At 43.2% G+C, this 23,455-nt stretch overlaps 1 protein-coding gene across 1 annotated transcript in view; it reads left to right on the forward strand.

Annotated features, from left to right (window-relative positions):
- The window catches only part of TMPRSS7 (transmembrane serine protease 7), a 35,490-nt gene that overhangs the window by 10,853 nt on the left and 1,182 nt on the right, over positions 1-23,455 (forward strand). Inside the window, exons 8-16 of the mRNA XM_038582481.1 lie at positions 1,929-2,041; positions 7,540-7,646; positions 11,027-11,163; positions 13,061-13,168; positions 15,703-15,813; positions 16,634-16,750; positions 17,641-17,812; positions 19,978-20,246; positions 21,830-21,966. Coding sequence (XP_038438409.1) covers positions 1,929-2,041; positions 7,540-7,646; positions 11,027-11,163; positions 13,061-13,168; positions 15,703-15,813; positions 16,634-16,750; positions 17,641-17,812; positions 19,978-20,246; positions 21,830-21,966 — 1,271 coding nt within the window. The remainder of the gene's footprint in view (positions 1-1,928; positions 2,042-7,539; positions 7,647-11,026; positions 11,164-13,060; positions 13,169-15,702; positions 15,814-16,633; positions 16,751-17,640; positions 17,813-19,977; positions 20,247-21,829; positions 21,967-23,455) is intronic.

The following is a 23,455-nucleotide window of genomic DNA, read 5'->3' on the forward strand; positions in this document are numbered from 1 at the left end:
GCCTCATTCTCCTGAAGCTGTGTTGTGATACCAGTTGTATGAGTCAGGGACGACCTTGACTCGGGGTCCAGAGGAGACAGATCATATTATTTAAACAGAGAGAGTCTGGGGCGCCTTGGGTGGCTCAGCTGCCTTGGCTCAGGTCATGATCTCATGGGTCCTGGGATCCAGGCGTGTTGGGCTCCCTGCTCAGGTGGGGATGGGGGTGAGGGAAAGGTGTCTGCTTCTCCCTCTGCTCCCCCTACCCCCAGCTCATGCTCCCTGGCTCTCAAATAAATAAATAAAATCTTAGAAAGAAAAAAAAAACACAGAAAATTTAATGGGAAGAACTGTTAACTCTGTACCAAGGTGGCAGCTAGGTCCCTCAAAAAGCAGAAAGAAAACTGCAAGGGTGTTACGGGTGTAATACAGACTGTGGGTCTGGGGAGAATGAAGGAAAGCAGTCTCAGTGCTTACAATTTACAGTGGGTGGGGGTGAGGGTGGGGGGTCTGTGGACAGAAACTCAGGCCTTGGGGGGCGGGGAGGGGTGCTGCTCAGCTGGTGCTGCTGTCTCTGAGTTCAGAGGCAGGTGCTCATGGACTTGGGACCCAGACTTTGGGACCCAGACCTTGGAGGAGAGGGTGCTAGACCAACCCAGGCTGGTATCTCTGAGAAAGATCCGATAAAGTAGAAGCTGGGAAAACTGCTAACAGGCTTCAATTCTGCTAGAGGACTGAGGTGTAACTGCGCAGGAGGGGCGGGGGAGGGGACTGGGAGAGAATGTGGGGGTGCTGGGGGACGGGGTAAGAATCCTTGCTGGGCTGGCTTTCCCAGGAAGAGGAAAGGAAAGAAACCCGGAGGCCCCATTTCCCCTCCTCCAGTCTTCTGGGGTCCCCGTAGCACCCCCCTGTTGGCAAGGCCTGGCAGGAAGCCCGGTGGCAAAGGAGAGAGAAGCCCTTTGCAAGGTGTGTTGGGAGCTGTGTGATAATAAAGAGTCACCTGGCTCCCTTGCATTCTTCTCTTAGTGACTTGGGTGGACGGAGTAAAACAAAACAAAAAGAGCCTTCACCGAAACTCTAGTCTTTTTGTAATATTTGTTGCCTTGTAACCAGTCAGATCTTACAGGTCATGTCTTGGTAACTTCATTATCAGCACCGACAAGGCCAAAAGGATCAGAATGAGAGATGTGGGTGGGGAGGGCAGTGCATTTGGCTTGAGTTAAATGGTCATAGCTTCATAGGTCCACCTCTATGTTAAGGCAGTGGCTTATTTTGATAGCTTCCTCTGTCGAATTGTTACAAAACTAAATGTAAAATTGATTTATTGAACCACATTGAATTCGCTCTTTGAGATGTTACTGGGTTGAAAAGTATCTCTAACTCCAAACGTTAAAAATACGATTAGCTCAGAAATATTGCAGTGGAATTTGTGAACACACATTTATTGAGCATGCAGTGTATGTCAGGAATGATTCTAGGTGTTACGGAAAGTAGCAAACAAAATAGATAAAAATCAATACTCTCAAGGAAATTATGTTTTAGCAGAAGGATAACCAGACAGTAAAAATAGATGTTTAGATTGTTTTATTTAAACAGAACAATATGTTACGTAAACTGGGTATATTCTTCAACAATATACACTCTTTTGAACAAATAAGCTCAGAAGTTTAAAAAAAAGACATTTAAGCTATGTTTTTAAAGAAAGTAAAAGAATCCTATAGATCTGTAGTCAAAGTATATGATCTGAAAACAAATACAGAATTTGAATGAGAAGCTTAGCTATCCATCTATAGGCTACTCTTTCTTTTTGGAAAAATTAGTTTAAATTTCAAAAAGCATATAATCTTGTTGATCAAGGAGTATGTGTTTGTAGTTAAATGTATGCAATACATTTCCCATAATCTCGCAACTGCAAATCATTGTGTGTTACTGGATATTTTTTTTTCCAGAGTGTGAAAACACAGTATTGGTCAAAGAAATCACTGGCTTTGAAGGGAAAATTTCAAGTCCATATTATCCAAGCTACTACCCTCCGAAATGCAAGTGTACCTGGAAATTTCAGGTAGCCTATTGCTATTTTAGAAAAATACTGTTATCTTATTCTTAGTAGCAATTTATTTTTAATTTAATTACCTGTATTTTTTAACCACAAAAAGTATGTTAGTTAATTTTATAATATTTAAACCTTAACTAAATATATTACCTAGAATATTAAAGTTCTTTGTAATTTCAACCCTCTGCCCATAAATTAACCTTTCTTTGCAGACAAGCTTATTTTTCCAAATGTTATTTTGTTTGTATTAAAAAATGCAATGATATTGTTATGGAATCAAACAATTTTTTGTTTTACTGTGATAGAGCTCATTTATCAATTTTTAATTATTTCACTATCAACATTTTAGTAAGAAATAATAAAGACATAATAAGGTGAATTAGGCAATTCATATTTCAGCTATGTAAGCAAACCAAATTTTGTAAATTTATATAAAATACATGTATCTCTGTCTGTCCTTAACAGAGTTCCTTCTTTATTTTTTTCTTTAAAATTTTAGTCTATAACTGTTTTTCTTTCTCCAACTGTAGTGTCATGTGGAGGGACATAGGGCAAGGCTCTTTCAACATGTATGTATGAAATCATTTTTTGTGAGGCATAACATTTAGATCTAAGTGGCAGGCAGTTTAGGGTTTGCATTCATTTAACATTTAAATGCCTACTATGTGTCAGGCAGTATTCTAGACGCTGGGATCCAGGATATCTGACAGCACACAGAGCAAAAGCTCTGCTCTCATGGAGCTTACCGTACAGTAGGGGGAGACAGGCAACAAAGGAACAAAAATGTGTACAGTATGTGACCTGATGGTAAAATGTGGAGAAGAACAAAGCAGGGAAGGGGGCTCTATAGCTGAGTGGGTGGTCCAGAGTATGGAGGATAGGATGTTAGCAAATGATTGCCTTAAATAACATGGTCAGCGGAAGCCTTGTCTACAAGCGGACATTTGCACAGAAACCTGAGAAAGATGAGGGAACTAACCCAGTGCATCCCTAGGATCAGAGTGTTGCAGAGAGAGAAAAGCTGAGGCAAAGGCCCCGGGGCAGGAGCCTGCTGGCTGCATATGTCATTTGTACACAAAGAGTTAAATATTTTTAATAATTTTATTACACCCAAATGTGTACTTAGTGTCAATGTCCTGATGGCATACATCCTCAAGTTATTTTTTTTTTATCATCATTGTATTGCAAATATTTCCAAAATAATTAAGCCCCAAAGGTTCTGGGCTCTTGCTCACCATCAGGGCAGCAGAATCTCAGTGCCTCAGGTGACTCATGAGTTGGGGAAGGAAAAAGAGAGGCATCAAACCTGTCTCTTCCATCTCTCCCCAAAGCAGTTTTATCTCCTTTATGACATCGAGAACAAGAAAGGCCCATTCCCAAAAGCTCTGTCAAATGTTTGGAGTTCCTTTGAGCGAAAATAAACGTTGATTCTGTGATAATTTCTGAGACCTAATGTGAAGATCCCTAAGCATTGTTCTGGTTGGGATGTAAATAAGAACATCAGATTCTGTTTTACTAGGGGTCAATGTTAGAAATGCTGAGAAAATTAAAAAAAAAAAAAAAAAACTCTTTATAAAGAAAAAAAGCATGCCACTGGGGGGATGGAGAATGGGGGAGGGGAGACAGGAAATACTGGGAACAGACTTTGGTGGGTGACAGCATGTCCCAGAGGTCAAGGTTGGTCCTCCTCAGTGTGGAGGTTAAATAAAGCTGTTCCTTCCTTGGACGGCTTTGAGCTATGTGCTAGCATGTACCTGCAAACAGACATCACATAAAAAAATAATGTCACCTGTAAAATAGCTTCAAATTTATTTCAAACGACTGAGAAGAATGACCACATGACAAAAATATTGACTCAAGTCATGACAAAACCTTTTCTACGCAAGAGTTGATTTCTATCATCCTCAATTCTTCTCAGGCCTGGTCCGATTTCCAAATATAACTGAAGCGCCATCAATCCCTTTTGCAAACTCCCTTTCAGCTGAGTTTTCAAGGTCTCATTTATCTGAGGATTACCTCCTGCTCCAACTTAAAGTCCGTCTGATTTTTCTCCCAAGAATAAACAAATGTTTATTGAATGTCAGGTGCATAACCAGAGGGAACCCTTAGTAGCGCGGTGAAGTCCTTGCTCTCCCAGCGCTCACAGATTGCAGGGGAAGAAGGGGACACCAGAAAAAGCAAAAAGGAATATTGAGGCTTATAACATGTCACCTGCATTTGTTTAGGGCACACACATTTTTATTTGCTCTTAAAACATACCTCTGATGTAGGAGACTCGTGTCACAGTCTATAGGTAAGGAAATAGAGCCGGGGCAAGCCGTTGGCCAGAAGCTACTCAAATGGAAAGTGACCCAGGCAGCATTAAAACAAATCATGCCCCCCTCCATAAGCAAATTCTGCACCCCCCTCTTTTTCTGGGTTCTTAAAGCTGTTCAGCTTCCCTATGTTTCATAACAATCACTTGGTCGAATATTTACCTCCCTCTCTTTTCCTTCTTTTTGCTTTCCAATTAATACATGTTGTTGTGCAATCTTGGAAGAAAAGCACGGAGTGGGGTTTTGAGTTGTTTTATCACAGATGCCATGAGCCTAGCACACACCGATCCAGGTGCATCCGACACGAGCAGAGATGACTGTGGGCCATTTAACTCACCTCTTTGAATCACCTATGAAATAGATGGGATTCCCCAGAGAGGAATCCCTCTTCCCTGCTTCTGTGGCAAGCATCTAGCCACGAAGTTTCCAGGGCCCACTGGAGATGGGTTGAGCTGTGCACACATAACCACTGGCGAGTGAGAAGTGACAAGCATAAAGCTTGCCCTGCATCCTGTCCCTATCACTGACGAGAGAAATATTTCAATACAGCAGGTCCAGATCAGGAGACATGCTCCCCTCACTTGGTAAAAAAGGTCAGGGGTCAGGCGGTGGGAACAGAGAATACAAGGACATAGAAGGTAATAGCATATTTAGCAGTTTTTCCATTTTTATCCATTTGTTGAACAAAGTAGCTCATAATGCTTTGTGGGACTGCACTGTATCAGCCCACTCATCAAGCTGGCTAATATCAATAGTGCTTCTTGGCCGATCTGGGGGCAAATGTAGATTTGTGTGCAAATCCGTGTCAGTGAAATCTGGTGTGCAAGGGGACTTAATTCCTTTCACTGTGGAGAGGTTTTGTAGATTGGGGAGCGGTGGTGTGTTTAAATCTGTTTTACTTTGGGGGCACCTGGGTAGCTCAGTGGTTGAGCATCTGCCTTTGGCTCAGGGCGTGATCCCAGAGTCCCCGGATCCCAGAGTCCCTCATCAGGCTCCCTGTGGGAAGCCTGCTTGTGTCTCTGCCTCTCTCTGTGTGTCTCTCACGAATAAATAAATAAAATATTTAAATCTGTTTTACTTTGGAGCGATGGAACACAGTGAAAATGCCTACATAAGCTTCCTATGGAGAATTGCACTGGAATATGTCCTTATGCTATATAATTATAGTGATTATTCAAGATACTTACTATCAGTTTGCATTTTTTTTAATGTAAAGAAACAATCAGATAACAAGACGGGGGAAAATTGATGTGTTCTCTCAGGATCTCTTAGTTTTTATTGAACATAGGACATCCCTTTTCCTCTTGAGCCCTGACTGTCCATTTCTAGGTCCATGATACAGTAAGGCGCCTGGAAATATCACCATGTGGCCTTCAGGGAAATGCAGGGTAACCTTGGGCATGTCACTTATTTTTGATTAGTTTTGATTTCTTCTATAAAATAGGGTTCATACTACCTTCCTAACCATGTTATTGTGATGCTTAAATGAGAGACATAAAGAGCCTGATTCATTCCCTCCCAAAGATAGGTTGAGAGAGGAAGGCTACTATATTTAAGTACACGTTAGAAAGAAGTATACACACACACAACCAAGAAATTGTAACATCAAATATGATGACGTCTCTAAAAATGCATATCAGGGCAATAAAAATCCGGGGTAAAATCTATCTCTTAAAAGAAAAAGACAACAGGACTGAATCAGAAAATATCAGCTAAAACTGAATTGTGTGTTATTTTCAAAAGATGGCAGAGTAAAAGGTGATTTAATAAAGCTGAAAGTAAAATGATGGGCAATATCATACCAGACAATATAAACAAAAAGAAAGCGGTGATCAGAACCTTAGCGCCAGACAACACGGGGGTCAACATTAGGGCAACAACATTGGGTGAGGAATAGAAGGTGATCTGTAAGGATAAAGAGGACGATCCACATGAAGGTCTGTGACTTTTATATACCAAAGCACATAACATCAATACTCGTAAATCAAAACCTATAAGAAATAGAAAGAGAAATGGACAGTGCTTAACTAAGAGATTTTAATTCCTCTCCATTGGTTCCTGACGGAGGTGGTGAAGACAGTAACTGCAGCTAGGAAGGATATCATACCACACAAGTAATGGGTTTGGCCTTATACATACATACATGCATTACCCTTTTCCTTCAAATAACCTTGGAGCATTCACAAATTCGATCACGTCAAAATCCTTAGTAAATAAAAACATTAAAAAGCAGTATAGGTGGGCACCTGGGTGGCTCAGTGGTTGAGCGTCTGCCTGCAGCTCAGGGTATGATCCTGGGGTCCTGGGATCAAATCTCACATCGGGCTCCCTACAGGGAGCCTGCATCTCCCTCTGCCTGTGTCTCTGCCTCTCTCTGTGTGTCTCTCATGAATATATAAATAAATAATTTTTTTTTTAAAAGGCAGTATAGGCAACAAATAATGTCTTACAAATTAGGATAGAATTAGAAAATTTGAGTGAGTGAGCAAAAATGCCACTCCCTGGAAATGTGTAAACTCTATCTATATATAATTCCTGGGTCAAAGTGAAAATTAAGGCTAAAATCATGACAAAACAAACATAATGTATGTATATGTCATACAGTGCTGTAAAAAGGTCAGCTCTGTGTATGTGTGTGTGTGCACCTGTGCCCACACATGCTTTCACACGGGCAGATGCAGTGTGGGGAGCCTCTTCTTGTTTGATCCTGTCTGAGCACACCTGGGAGTGACTCAGTAACTGTCTTTAGGAATACCAAGGTTGAATGAGAATGCTGATTCATTTCTTCTTTATCTAAATAATCTGAATAATGCTTTAAATAAACTATGTCATTGTTGTTCACCGAAGGAGGAAACTGTGCACTCATTACAAGGGGGTGTTTTCGAGCTCATTTACAAGGGGGACCTGACACTTGGAGATAATCTAATGCGTCCCATGTCACCCAGCTCACTCAAACTGGGGCCTAATAGCCACTCCCTGAGCACTGGGCCACCCACTTCCCTCTCTATTATGCTTACATCATTCTGGTTTGTTGGGGGCAGGGGGGCCAGGTCTACCCCACCGAAGGCCATAAGGCATAAAGAATAAAATGCCCTAAGAATGGCAAGTCAAGGGAATGAATTTTGAGAGAGGAATCAGTCTGAAATATGTCCTTCAGTTGAAACATTTTTCTGACTTCTGTTTATTTTTCAGACTTCCCTATCAACTTTTGGCATAGCACTGAAATTCCATAACTATTCAATAACCAAGAAGAATGTGAAAGGCTGTGACCATGGATGGTGGGAAATTAATGAGCACATGTAAGTGGGTTTCAGATGTAAGGAATCTGATGAAAGACCTGACCCAGAGGGGCTCAAAGTCTTGGATTCCTTGTCCCCAAAGAGTTCGCACTTTACTATTTATGTATAGGGACAGCAAAGGATACCGAGGTGAAAGTACTTTCTCAAAGGCACTCAGATCATAGGTGATTAAGCCAGGATTCAAATCCATGACTTACGGCTCCCAAATCCTTGCTGCACCGCTGCTCTTTGCTGCTGGGCTATGGGTGTGCACACTCCGCGTTTTACAAAAATAGCTTGGCAGATAAAGTCTTTCAAACCATGGAGCTCTGGAGGAGATCGTAAATGAGGTCATGGTGATAGGAAAGTTAGAAACCATTGGCCAATTCTGTGCAGGAGGAGAGGCTGGATTGGCCTGCCTGTATCCTGAGGCTGAGACGTGGGTTGGGGCTGATCAAAGAAATCTAGATGACTGAGCTTCCTGAACTGACCTAGGAGCTCCTGACTCTCACCCTTAATTTGTCCTTTAGCTGTTGGTATTGTTTATTTGCTTCTCAAATTGTGATAGATGTTGTATTGAAAAAGATAGAATGTCCTGTCTTTGCAGCAGAATAGCTTCTAAGTTTACTTTGAGGTAAGATTTTTTTTTTTGTGAAGTTAGCTTAAGGGATTTGCCTGCTAATTCTTTGCACATTGTTAATCCAATGAATGAGACCTTCCTTTTCGAAATGATTTTCCTGCACAACCTTCTTTCATTTCCTGGAGACTCTTAGATTACGTGCTAAAATAGCTTGTTGGTCTGTCTTCACCGGAATAGATCCTATCTGATTTCAGAGCATTCTTGGTTCCATTATTAAGATGTGGCTTATACTCCTTTTGGGAATATATGTGAATCAGGTTCTATTATGTAGGAGGGAGAATGCCTGGGCTCAAATTCCAGCTCTGCTAATTAGTAGCTATGTTAACTAGGACAAATTATTTAACCTCTTTGATTTTTCAGTCTGTAAATGAGTTAATAATTCCTACTTAATAAGGTGGGGTTTTTTTGTCAAGCATTCAATGAGATAATGCATACGACATACCGAAAAATATTAGCCATTATTATAATTAGTAAGATTGTTTTGGGTAGAGTTGTTGGATCATCATTTTGTATACCTGGAACTAAGGTAACATCGTGCGTCAACTAAAAAAAAAAAAAGAAAGAAAAAAAAAAAGAAATACTAAAAAAAAAAATATGATTGCTTTGGAAATGACATTAGATGGATAAATACTACAGAATGTGATCCCCCTCCAAGTTTTAAGAATACTGCATTCTGATATTTAATTAGATTGAGGTCTAGAAAACAAATCTTTCTAATTATTTTATAAAGTTATAGGCATAAGATAGAGCTATGCTTTCAAAATGCGATACCATTTTTTTTTTGTCCTAAGTAACAACCCCACCACCCACAAAGTGTGCTGCCCAACTATGAGCAAGATCTTCTCCCAAGCCATCAATACCAGGAAAGCTCTCTGTCCTAAATACTTTCTCTGAAGGGCCAGCTCTTCACTTTATCTTGCGGGTTGGCTGAAATCCTATCAGATTCCTTTGATGCTAGTTGCACCGGTAGGACTTAAACACCAGGCCTTCCCATTATCAGTTCTCTTCATCTAAAAAGGAAAGGCTCTAATTGAACTAATTTCTGACACCTTGCTGAAATGTTGCCTAAAGGCGTTGGGTTTGTAATGGGGAAGTAGGAGAAGGTAATGCTGACACCAGGAAGCCTAGTGCTCCTGAGTTCAGAGAACTCCAGGATGGGGTGTGCATGCTCAGGGCAGCTAGGATGCAGCAAGTGAGCCCTGGAGGCATGGATGTCCTTCCTGTGATATTTTGCAGAGCAAAGTTCCTGATGGGAAAGCTAGTAGTATGCTAGAAAGTACTAGTGTTTTAGTACCAGGCAGACTTGTATCCTAATCCTGCTTCTACTTTCTTGCTATTTTGAACCTTAATGCTTTACTTCACCCGTTTAACTTCTGTTTTCTTTCATGTGTCTGTACCTGTAAGCCAATTCTTGCTGGTTTCTCCAATTTCATCACTTTTTTTTTTTTTTTTAACTTTTGTTCCTTTGGCTACCACTATGCCCCCATTCTATACTGTTCCCCTCTAAACTTCAGCCTAAGCATGGATTCAAAGATCCCTTTTTTCTTACTCCTTAACATCCCAGTATGATGTTATTATTATAACTAAGATGTGATTCATCTTTGTTAGAAAGCTCTAGTAAATGTTAATGGAAAACACAAATAAAATCACTATGAGACCCAAATGACAATGATCATGTTTTTGGCACACAGGATTTGGATGCCAAGATGACCAATTGGAGTAGACCCTGGCCCCAAAAGGTTAATGTGGACTTCAGGTGCCTCTCAGAGCCTGGGTCCCACTTGGGACCACCTACCTCTAGCAGCTTTCTCTTCCTCTGTTCCTAGAGCTGGTCTATCAGCCCATCAGGGCCTAAGCTTTAGCCAGCTGTAAAAGAATCCTCTCGAAATATATGTGAACACTTTCCTTCTTTGGACCTTAAGATCACTACTTCTGTGGTTGTCCCACTGAAAGCCAGTGTCTGATCCATGGAACTTTCGTGGTTCCCAAGTGCCTTTAGGGGCCAGGAGTGATTGGCATTCACAGATTCCAGTGGAGGATGTCCCTCCTGGCCCCCGTGTGTTTGCTATTTCCCTTTGAGACCTTGCAGGTTTCACCCTGCGAAGAGCTTTGCCTACACACAGCAGAGACCTAACTTATCATGGGCCCCCAGCAGAGTAGAATTTCATGTTCTACTAATCACCCTGCTTGAATAAGAATTACTAACAAGAGGGGCATTTTCTCTTAGGTACAAGAAGTAAGAAAAATCAAGGGGAGGAAATATTGCAGACAGACCTTACTGCTTTGAAATTTAACAAGGACAAGCCTCAAAGTGCACGTTGGTTTTCAATTTAGTTTGAAAAAATATTGTGTTTTGCTTTAAGTACTGCTGGGACTCTTTGCACACTTTCAGCCTGAGCTCATGGATTCTATTCTGTTCCGTGGAGAGGTTTGTGGGCAAAAGCAGACAATTCTTGTTGTTAATGGTTATTGACGCAGAAGAAAGAGAGGAGCCCTATTTCTTCTGATTACAAGTATTGGTGAGGAAAACAGTAGGTAACAGTCAGTAGTATCGCTGTTGTATTTAGCAGAGTGGAAAATCAAGGGGACAGAAGTTACTCCATCACAGTCACTTAACAGACTGGGTAACTACCATTAGCTCTGTATACGCATCTCCGCTTGTGAAGCCCAGAGTACGAAACCATCAACGTGTTCATGGTCACTGGGGGTGCAGTTGACAGGGCCTCATGCCACACCTCTTCCCTGACTCTTATCTCCTCAGGTACTGTGGTTCCTACATGGATCACCAGACGATCTTCCGAGTGCCCAGCCCACTCGTTCACGTTCAGCTGCAGTGCAGTTCAAGGCTTTCCGACAAGCCACTTTTGGTGGAATATGGCAGTTACAACATCAGTCAACGTAAGCCTGGGATGAACTCTTTAGAAAATCTTCACAAATGGTTAAACAGAGCCTAATACTTTGTAGCTCTAAACCTTGAGAAATTAAGGAGTAAAAAGGGATTTATTTATTTATTAATACTTATTAGTATTAATATGTAAATAAATATACTATAAATATATGTCATATAAACAAAATATATAATAAATGAAACCAGAAAATTATGTATTTGTGACTGCTACAGTTTAAATTATAGGAGAAATAATATAATTATTTATTACAATTGAAAAATAGTTTTTTGCATTATTCCTATAATATGGGACAAACCCATTTATTGAAGTATTGTTCCTGCTACTCATAAATTTTTGTATATATGACGTTTATACCAACATTTGGTGGATCAGAAGGCAACTGTTGTGACTTACTTAGGCCCGTAACGCATCGGGAGAGCTGGTCGGTCAAGGAGAGTTCGAACATCAGCCCCAAGATGTCACACTTTACATGAAGAACCACAGGAACGGTGGCCAGGAAGTGGCCAGTGGTGAAGGCAGTGTTTGAGGGAAGTCTTCAGAACTGGAGACAGTAGATATTGACTCAGGAAATTCTCAACCCGTTTTAAAAGGGGAAAAGTAAGAAAGTAAGGGTGAACCACAAAGGGGTCCATGAGGTTACGACTTGAGAGAAGGCTCGTGTAGAACCTTTCTTCTTTGGCAATATACCTGCTTCTGGATCTGGAATATTACACTTCTGAATATCAGAATATTACAATTCCCAGCAAGAACTACAGGTAAATAGTGAGCCATCTTATTTTCAACTGTTTTTTCAAAGCATGAGTATTTTCTAGAAACTCACCGTCCCCATCATGTGCCAGTGAAATAGTTGTTGACCTGACCGCATGTTTCCCCCCATTCTTATGCACAAGGGGAGTGTCCTGATCTATTCCTGATACTTTAACAAAATATCACAGCCTGGGTAGCTTATAAAGAACAGAAATTTGTTTCTCACAGTTCTGGAGGCTGGAAGTCTGAGATCAGAATGGTCAGGTGAGGGCTCTGTTTGGGTCACAGACTTCCTATATCCTCACATGGTGGAAGAGGGTGAGGGACCTCCTCGGGGCCTCTTTTTATAAAGGCATTAATCTTATTCATGAGGCCTCTGCCTTCAACACTTAATTCCCTCCCACAGGCCCTACTTCCTAATATCATCACATTGGGTGCTAGGATTTCAACAAATTAGTTTGTGGGGACACAAACATTCAGACCATAGCAGCAGAGAAGGATTTATTATTTCTAATATATTTAGTAATAAGCCCAGGATTTATGATTCAAGATCAGTCAGGGAATGGATTTTTGATGAGTAGCCCGGGTGAGGTGACCTGGGGGGTAGAAGGCAGGAGTCCTGAGTTTTGAGGCCAGTTGCTAATCTCTCTAGGTCCAAGTGTCTAAGAGAGCAGTGGCTACTAATGTATTTGGGGACAGAGATAATTGATAATGTAATTAAAAGCACAGACTCCTCAGAACAGTGCGTCTGATCATATAGGATTCAGAGATACCAGAAGGCCATTTGTAATTCCCTGGGGAGTCTTAAAGATTGCACACTAAGAGTGCTGGACTCTCTAAACCATATTCCGGCTTAAGCTATCTCCGAGTCACAGACAAAGCCGGGTTGCTGAGGGAAACATGTAAGTAGTAGAAAGTTTGTACACGTGACTTGGATGCAATGTCCACTTTCTTTGTTCTCCTAAATCACCTATTTGTCTTTCATTGACGGCCCATAGTTGGATTTGGTGGAGAAATCGTATAATTACTATTGCAACATTGCCAATTCCTTAACCACCTAATACTTCATAGTCCTTTGTTCATGTGGCCTAATGACTTTTAGAGACTCACAAAGACTTCCTGTGTTTTATTGTCTCTAGCCTGTCCTGTTGGATCTTTTAGATGCTCGTCTGGTTTGTGTGTCCCTCAGGCCCAGCGATGTGATGGAGTAAATGACTGCTTTGATGAAAGTGATGAACTTTTCTGTGGTGGGTATTCAAGTTGTACTATGGCTTTGTTAGGAATAAGTGAACTTTTCAGGGCCATTTTTGCTGTTGGCATATAACCTGGGTCTTTGCAGCTGGTGTCTATTGAGGCATAACAAGCTACCCCAAAACTCTGAGACTGACAACAATCATTTATTCTGGACCATGCATCCATGGGATGTTTGAGATATGACTGACGTAGGCTGGCCTCAGCTGGGTGGCTCTGCTCTAAGCAGTGGGTCCTTCTAAGCTTGGTTCTTCCCAGGTTGGGGTCAGGTGTAGTCCTCATGGCTGTTTTCCTCATTGAACTAGTGGTAGAGCAAAGGAGGGGTGAGCAAAAACACATGGTTCTTCTTGAGTTCTGGGGGTGGAACTGGCACACCATCACATCATATTCTATCAGTCAAAGTGAGCCCTTTAGCTGAGGCCATAGTCAAGGGGCAGGCAAGTTTATCCTGCACACTTTGGGGCCATGGCAAGGGTAGAGGTGTATAATACTACCCCAGGGAGTGAGGATCTGTGGCTAGTAATTCAATGAACCACAGTCTTAAACCAACAATCCTATTTTAAAGCACAGATCTTTTATCTAGAGAGGAGCTCAGAATCTGCAGAAAAGCAAACACTTTCAGCACATTCATTTATGGAGCACAGGTGTTGTGAATGAGAGAATTCTTATTATTACCGTTATTACCTGTATAGTTTGCAACAATGTCATACCTACAATCATTAAGGGCTAAGGTATTGGATATTCCTATTTTGGACAGAGATTCTCTCTCTTGGTTTTTCATTACTATGTGCACATCATTCCTGAATCTATCTCCAGTTTCAGGGAGTAATATGGGGAGGATAGTTCACCAGACCATATGACACCATTGGCAACACTTTCTCCTAAAGACCCAGAATTTAATTCAAATATAATTGCAATGGTGAAGCTATTTAGTTTCTTTCATATTCTTGGAGAAATATTACATACAGTTAATATAACTATGAAAAATTATATTCATGAAAAATAACTTATGGCTCTACACCTTTGGATTTTTTTTTGACAAAACAAAATAAAACTCTCTTAACTTATGGTTCATTGACCTTTTCAATTTATCGGGTTTTCTGTTGCTTAAGCAAATAAATACTGCCTATTATATAGTGAGTGAGGCTGCTGGTGTTTTTTTACATTATTATCATTCCTTGCTATGATGCTTCAGACAGAAGGGATTATTCTTGCTTTTTAAGGACTGTTTTTGGCAATCATTTTTGTCATTGTGCCATTTTACAAAGTGTTCTCTAGGAGTCAGCTAGGTCCACCCAGCTCAATGAGCTAGTTCAGGGCAGCAGCGTCCTCCCCTGCTCCCCCTGACCCCTAACAAAAGATGCCACTGAAAAAAAAAAAAAAAACCAAGAGCAGATAACAAAAATGATCACTTTTCACAACACCAGACATGTCTAAGGAATCACACCTCCCAGAGATGCTTACTGATATAACTGCACCTGTCACTTGTCCAAAGGCAATTCCTGAAAATATTCCAAAGAAGAAAAATTGTGATAATTCACAGTGGTGTTTCTTAATTCAGGAAACGGGTCCCTTGGGACAAAATCATTTTAAAGAGAGGGTTCCTTCCACACAGACTACAAGCCTGTTGTCCTTTAAGACTCATAACTGTAAATCTAGTCAGGAAAACTTAATATTTTAAAATTCTTTTTATTTTTTAAATTTTATTTATTTATTTGACAGTGAGAGAGAGAGACAGAGAGCGAGCAAAAGCAGGGGGACAGTAGGCAGAGGGAGAGGGAGGAGCAGGCTTCCCCTGCAGCAGATAGCCCGATGTGGGGCTCGATCCCAGGACCCCGGGATGATGACCCAAGCCAAAGGCAGACACCCAACCGACTGAGCCACCCAGGTGCCCCAACTCAAGAAAACTTTGGACTCAGGGGCTTGAGGTACAGAGATGAGTAAGACAAAAATCGATAAGGACACTCCCACTTTTGTTTAGGAGGGCAGACAAGTTCAATTTCATTTATTTATTTATTCATTCATTCATTCATTTAATTTTTTTAAAAGATTTTATTTATTTATTCATGAGAGACACACACACACACACACACAGAGAGAGAGAGAGAGGCAGAGACACAGGCAGAGGGAGAAGCAGGCCCCATGCAGGGAGCCCAGCGAGGGACTCGATCTCGTGACCCCAGGATCAGGCCCTGGGCTGCAGGCAGCGCTAAACTGCTGAGCCACCCGGGCTGCCCATTCATTTAATTTTTTAAGAGAGAGGGGGTGCAGAGGGAGAGAGCATCTCAGGCAGGCTCGCCCCGAGACAAGCAAGCCCTGGAGCGGGAATCCCGGGTCCGAGCTGACTGAGTCACCCAGGTGGCGCAGGCAAGCTCAGTCTCGATAGCGGCCTAGGATTTGGATTTTTCCCTAAAGCAACACAGCACAACACAAAACACAACACAGCAACCACCTGACGCTGCCCTGAGCTGCAGGTAAGCGAAGGCGCAGCGCCGTGGAGGGCACGCTGCTCAGTCCGCTCTCGTTCCAGCGTCGCTCCCGCCCGCCTGCAACGCCAGCTCCTTCAGGCGGCTCGGCCCCCTGCTCTGCGACGGCTTCAGGGACTGCGACGACGGCCGGGATGAGCACAACTGCACCCAGAGTGAGGGACGGCCCCCTGCCCGCTGCTCCTCCTCCTGGACACCCTTCTAAGTCAGAGCCCAAGTACCTGGGGCGGGGGGGGGGGAGTCAGGGCAACGGACGTGCCTCAGTTTCCCCAAGACTTAACCCAGTTGTAACACGGAAGATCCCTGTTCCCTGGAACCCGCTGGGCCGCAGGCAAAATGGGAACAGTTGGTCACTATAGGAGTTGAATGTGTGTGCTGAGTGTGTGTGTGTGTGTGTGTCCTTGTGACTACTGGAAGGTTTTCATCACTTAGTTGCTTTTAATGTTGCTGGAGAGTAAAGGACGCTGAGGATGTGATGCCAGGGACTGTGATGGGACACGTTCTGTTGTAGCCCCCGCAGAAACACCCACCATTCGAGTTGTGAACAAATGGGCTGTGCCTCGCAGAGTCTGCCCATTTTCCCCATAATGGCATAAAAGGACTGAGTAGGGTGTTGATTTTTACTGAAAATTTTCTTGGAGAATAAGACAAAATAATGGATAGCAAAGGGGCCATGGCCTAGAGCAACTAATAGGGCCAACTGCCTTGCATCTCACCTCTAGTGGAAGAAAGGAGGGGCCATCGGATTGATCTCAACAATCAATCAATCAATTGCCTCCCTGCCTGCCTCCCAGGGGCTCTGCTGAGGTGAGGGGACTGGTCACTGGGGGCTTCCTCCGTCGCCCTCTGCTGTGTTTCCCAGAGCAGCAAATGCTGATGCGGTGGCTAAACTACTCTTGGAGGACAGAGTGAGTGCCACTCAGTCAAGTCTGTTTCTGAGCAGGAAAAACTCTTCCGTCTTTTATTCCTTTTTAGGCATTCCATGTAGCAACAGAACTTTTAAGTGTGGCAATGACATTTGCTTTAGGAAGCAAAATGCACAGTGTGATGGGACTGTGGATTGCCCAGACGGAAGCGACGAAGAAGGCTGCAGTGAGTAGAAATACGTTCCTTCCGACTCCCTATGCATCCTCCTCCGTTTCCAGTTGTTCCTTTTCATTCCCTTCCGGGGGTAAATCTCCCTGGCAAAAGTTGGGGTCCAGGGAAGAATAGTAAATATTGGTGAACTGCATCTGACACGGTTTCTCAGAATTAAAAACTCTGGAGTGGATTTTGTCTGCTTTCTTGACAACTAGCATTAAAGCATCAGATGTCTATAATGAGAACTTTCACTTTCTGATAACTCTAATCAAGGGAGAAGCTCCTAAGTGAGAAGTCCATGAGAAAGGAGACGTCCTGGAACAGTGGATGACGGTTGCTTAGGCCTTAAGTTATAATCGGTACCAAGTGCTGCTTCTCTCTTTGGCTGTGACTTGAGAACTGTAATCTGCCGCATGTTATTACGTGGTCTCTAACTGGCCAGCTGGCAACATGTTATGCATCTTTATCCACACAATTTACCCTGGAAAATAATTGTTCTGATAACAACTTTTTCTTAATAGGTTTTCATTTGAAATTTAAAAATTTCTCTTCCAAATGCTTTCTCTCAAATCAGCACACCTCCAAAGACAAGCTCAGTTCTGTTGCCTTTGGACTTAATCTGTAATAATCTGAGCCCCACCACCACTGCTCATATCAGGGCAGCTACTGCTAACAAGTCCCGTCTTCCTTGAGTAAATGTACTTTATCCTATGGAGACTCTGTGTCCGAGCCTGTTCTCAGGAGGGAGGAAGTGGTTTGCCGGTGCCTTTTCTCTAGATAAGCAAGAGGTTTCCAGTTGCTTGCCTGGTGCATCAGTTCTCAATGCAGCTCTAAACCTGACTTAATTTCCAGTTTTTCTTCCAAGTCGGCTTTTAAATCATGTGACCCTTCCTTTCCTAAAGGTTGCAGCAGGAGTTCCTCCGCCCTCCACCGCATCATTGGGGGCACTGACACCCGGGAAGGGGGTTGGCCGTGGCAAGTCAGCCTCCACTTTGTCGGATCAGCCTACTGCGCAGCCTCGGTAATCTCCAGGGAGTGGCTTCTTTCTGCAGCCCATTGTTTCCATGGAAACAGGTAGGGCATCTCAGTTCTTACTCTAAGGTCACACTCTGGGATCACAGACCATACATCTGCCCTCGGGTTGTGGAAGGAAACTGCCTGCTGGGGACATTTGATCAATTCAAATGGTGTGTGTGTGTGTGTGTGTGTGTGTGTGTGTGTGTGTGTGGAGAAGGGGCACTGGACTTCTATTTAAAGTGGACGGGTAATGACTCTGCACCCAGTTTCCAAAGTGGCGGTTGGAGGGAGGGTTCCCACACCACTAAGAAATTCTCTGACACCAGTTGAGTGTCTTACAATTTAACTCAATTCTGACCCTGTCTGCCTGCAGATAGCATCAGATTAAACAGGTGAAGGGCTCATACCTACGAGACAGTCCCTCTTCCCCGACTTCCGACGCCAGTTATAAGTCCAGGTTATCACCATACGTCTGGCTTAACAGCTATCAGTTGGAGAGTCCATCCATCCCTTCCTTGGGTTCAATTAATATGCTAGAGCAGTTCATAGGACTCAGAAAAACATTTTACTTTCTAGATCCCTGTTAATTGGAAAAGGGTATAACTCAGGAACAACCAGTTGGAAGAGAGGCATGGGGCAAGGTTTGGGGAAAGGGTAAGGAGCTGTCATGCCCGCTCCAGGTGTGCCACTCTCCCTGAGCTACTCTCCCTGAATCTCCACCTGTTAAATAGCCTTGAAGCTCTCTGAACCGTGTCCTCTTGGTTGCTTATGGACGCCTCATTACACAGGCATGATTGATTAAATCATTGGCGTTGGCGATGGATTCAATCTCCAGTCTGTCTCTCCTCTTTAGGGGTCAGCAAGTGTCTGGGACTGAAAGGTCAAACCCTCCAGTCACATAGTTGGTTCTCCTGGCAACCAGCTGCCAACCTTAGGTGGGGTCTGACAGTCACTCATTAACACAGCAAGGCAACAAAAGACAGCTTTGTGGCTCTATTCACTTGGGAAACTCCAAGGGTGTTTAGGAGCTCTGCCAGAAACAAGATAAATACCAAATAGATATTTATTATAAATCACAATATCACAGAGGGGAATCAAGCAAAGGTCCATTATTAGGGTTGGCATTGGAAGGGCTCTGTCTGCCTTTACCAATGGGATTATTATGGGGAAGATCCTCTTCCAGCTAAGGGCGAAAGGGAAGCTTAGAACAAATCACTTCACTTCAAAGGTAACCTTATTTAGAATCTACTAGTCTTAGGTACAAAAATATATCATTCATTTCTCATTCTGAATTTTTAAAAGTATAATATGTCAGTCAATTTATACAATTTAAGTATTTGCTTCTTTTGGAAATTATAGAATTCACGTTCATGACTAAAATGGCTATGCTTCTGTTTGATCATTAGTCTTCTATGCTGTGACGCTGCTCCGAGTACTATGTTAACCTAAATACTCTCCCGAGTCCCCAGCGCCACCCATGAGATGTTAGCTAAGCAGATTTGGGGCTATCCTCTTTGGACTCTGTCCCTATATTTCTTGCAAAGCTTTTGCAAGGTCTTCACCCCTCTAGAGCAAGGCTGCTATGCAGGTGGAGATGGCTGCCTCACATGGAGACTACAAGACCCTCAGTGACTGACTGTGCAAGGCCACAGAGGTCAGAAGTAGAGTTCTGGAAGGGGTGACAAAGAAAGAGTGGGGCCCCTGTGAATGGTCATGCTTGAGCAGTGATAGCAGTGATCTTTCAGGCTTATGGTAGATGACAAGAAGGAATTTCATTAAATTCCTGTTTATTGAACTTTCATTTCTAAACTATCTTGGAATTAATATCATTGGAATTTGGTAAAAGGATCCCCAGACCACTGTCCCCATCAAATGCCTATCTCAGCATGAATAGGAGAATGTAACAAATTAATTCCAGTCACGTTCTTGACCTGTATGTGGTTCATGAGACGGCAAGGGCAACAGAATTTCTAGCAATTCCTTAGGATGGGTGAGGGCACCACCCCTACTACACCTTCCTTCATCTCTGGTTTTACTAGGAGACAAAGGAGGCTCAGAAAAGTTGTGCTTTTGCCACGTCCATGGACAGAGCCAGGGGCTACGATAGGAACCGGAAGGCAGGCCTCCTTCCCTCAGCCCTCATCTGCCTGCAGAGGGCTTGTGTCCAAACCTTGGATGGTTCTCCAGGCCACTGACTTCATGCTTCCTTCCTTTTCTACCAGGCTGTCAGACCCCACGCCATGGACCGCGCACCTCGGGATGTATGTGCAAGGGAATGCCAAGTTCATCTCCCCGGTGAAAAGAATTGTGGTCCATGAGTACTATAACAGTCAGACCTTTGACTATGATATTGCCCTGCTACAGCTCAGTACGGCCTGGCCTGAGACCCTGAAACAGCTCATTCAGCCCATATGCATCCCTCCTGCCGGCCAGAAAGTGCGCAGTGGGGAGAAGTGCTGGGTAACTGGCTGGGGGCGCAGGCACGAAGCAGGTGTGTGTAGAGTGAATGGTCATGCCCTCCCCTTCCAGATAGTACAGCCTGGGTTGATGTAGTGCTTTGGGGCTCATGGAGTAGTTTTGCATACGGTCTCACTCAAGCCTCCTGATAATTCTAGGAAGTAGAATAGAGGAAAATGTTATTAAATCCTATTTTATGATGTTTTTCCCTTTCCCTCAGAAGAAGCAAGACCCACCTCAATAAGGGGCGGAGGGGTCTATGGGCAAGACAAGATTGAGTAGATACATAGATACTATGGGCCCTTTTCAAACTTGAGGGGGTTGCTAGGTTTTCTGCTATTGAAGAGCAATTCCTCACTACTTTTAGGTTCCCTTTCATCCAAAGAAATGATTCCTTTTCTTAAAGAAGAGGAAGACATCCATGACCAACCCCTCTCCCCACCCAAAACACACAGTCTATTATGTCAAATCACAGGCAACTGTCTGGAGGATTATGTGAGTATGCCCTTCACAAAGGCAACTCGTCAGGTAGATGAGAGTTGGGATGGAAAACCAGCCGGCTCTTAGCTCCCCGGACTGCCCATTCAGGCCTGAAGGTTACACCAGCCTCAATCTGTCCACCCAGAGGGGTCGCCTCTTTACAATCCCTTCACCAGAGCAGGCGCCTCTGCCATTATGCACAAAGGTCAGAGTGGTAGGGAAAATTCCCTACATCCGCTCTGTCAAGGTGTTTCATGGTCTAGGATTCATGGCCGATTCCCAGTGTGCAGTAAGGGGAAGAAGCCACAGCTCTGTGAGCGCCTCCCCAGAGGCTCGTACTGACGCTTTCCATTCACCTCCCATGCATCTCAGATTCCCATGCAGCCCTTTCCAAGGGTTTAGGACAGATGCATTTTCTGCAAATCTTGAATCTTACCCTTGGCCTGTCTCTAAAGTTTTATTGTGGGCAGTCTCTCCCGGCCTCACTGCCTGCATGTGCCCTCATATGGCCTGCTGGGGTCTCAGAGCCCTAATGAGGGAGAGGGGCTCACAGCTCCAACACCTGTAACCTATCAGGACAGTGCTTGGGGCTCTAATTACAATATCCTATCTCACAGGAGGGAAGAGTCTGTTCAACCAGCTTCTCATGAGACATTTTCTTTATAAGCATGACTGTGTTTATTTTTCTGAATCATTGTAGCCAGACAGGATAAGAAAGAAGGGAAAGAGCTATAGCAAAACATATTTTTATAGTTCCCAGGACTCCATACGTCGGTTTTGCTGCTCCATTTAAGGGGTAGGCCTCTCGACCAGTAAGTATTGGTAACAGTTGGGACTCACAGTTCTATGGAAAGCAGGAAGTACACAGTTAAGGAGGATGGCTCAGTGGCTCAGATGATTGAGTCAGAAGTTGGGTCTGAATCCTGCTCTATTACCTGCAAGGTGTGTGCGCCATGGGGCACTCCCTCTAACCTCCTCCTCAGCCTCTATTTATTCACCAGCAAAATGACGATTATAAGATAATTTACATAAAAAATTGTTATGAGGATAAAAGGAGATAATGTGAGTAGATGGTCTAATAACACCCTGAATAAGTGTAATCATTACCATGATTTCTACTTTCAATGTGTTTTCCAGACAATAAAGGCTCCCCTGTTTTGCAGCAAGCAGAGGTAGAACTCATTGACCAAACCCTCTGCGTTTCCACCTATGGGATCATCACTTCACGGATGCTCTGTGCGGGGGTCATGTCAGGGAAGAGAGATGCTTGCAGGGTAAGTCATCGTACCTTTCCTCTACCAGGCTGTTATACTTTCCATAAATACTTTCACGTTTAACTTGCACAACACTGGGAAATAACCAGGACAAATATTTCCCTTAATTCAGATATTAATTATAATCTAATTGTCTAAGATCAGGGAAAGGGGATTAAATAATTAGGTCTATAAAACTCCGTTTTCTAGTTCCCATGTATTTTCCTCCAGCATTTAGAAAATGAAGTTGGGGTTGATCTTTCTGCCATGATTTATTTTCTGATAACCCAAAACTGAAAAGCAGTTCTCTCCCTCTACTCCACGCGCCCCCGCCTCCCCCCCGACACACACAGTGTTTTAGGGTGGCTACCAACCATTTCCCTTCTGAAATACCAGGGTTTTATTCACTTGCTCCTTTGATGCATAGGCTGGGGGAAGGGAAAGAGGAGTGGGAGAGGTGATGGAGGACACTCATTTTATGCCTCTGATAAGGCCTCCCGACAGCGGTAAAGTTGGAGTTCATCTTCCTGGGGACGTTTCTAGGTCTCAGATTCCAATCTATGCAGAGAGCTATATGATTGCCAAAAAGTGAACAGATTATTTAGAGGATGGAGAGGGCTGTGGCAGCTGTTCCCACATCTCTCCACAATCTTATCCACCATGCCACAAAGACTCATTTTATTATAATAATGGATTTTATCTTCTGAGCTCCTATTCTGTGGCAAGCACAGTGCTAGATCCTTTACATAAATGCAATCAAGTTTTTATTTCATTCCCATTTTACAGAAGAGGAAACAGGGACACAGAGAGGGTAAGCAAATTACCCAAAGTCACACAGCTAGTAAGTAAATGCCTGAGCTGGAATGTGAACCCCTATCTCTCTAATGCTAAAGCTCCTATGTTTTGGCTGCTTCCTGAGACTAGTCAATTATACAGTCCTCTTCCACGTAGTCACCAGAGTTTACAGGTCAAGTTAGACTTAGTAGAGCTGGTGTGGCAGTAATTAAAATAAAGAGCCCAGTTTCTCTACTAGTCAGAATTTACCTAATCAGGGTTCGAATTGGGGAGTGGGATTCAGGGGCAGATTCAGAATGCTTTTTTTATCTTTGTCTCTAGCTAAGTTGCAGCTTTACCTGTCCTCCAGACTAGAAACATAAAGCCCAGATGTTATAATTTAAAGGATGACACTATGGGAATTATGTTTAAACTTTGAATTAGTTTTGCCTTTGCTTTGTGGAGTTGAGTTATCAGAAGGGACTCTCAAATGAGGGTGATTTGTCCGCGATGGCTATGGCCCAGTGAGCCATAGGGATTACCCGGGGCTAACCAAGTGGGGCCTCTTCTGGAACCAGCCACTCAGTTTGCATGGCCCAGAGGCAGAGGTCAACTTTCCAAGATGACTGTGCCTCATAAGGTTGTTGTCAGGGCTAAAAGACCCAAAACAGTGTTTGGCAGACATCTCATGCTGAATAAATGTTATCCATTATTACTATTACTACTACTACTATGG

Source organism: Canis lupus, chromosome 33 (genome assembly GCF_011100685.1).
Source record: "Canis lupus familiaris isolate Mischka breed German Shepherd chromosome 33, alternate assembly UU_Cfam_GSD_1.0, whole genome shotgun sequence".
NCBI classification, from domain to species: domain Eukaryota; kingdom Metazoa; phylum Chordata; class Mammalia; order Carnivora; family Canidae; genus Canis; species Canis lupus.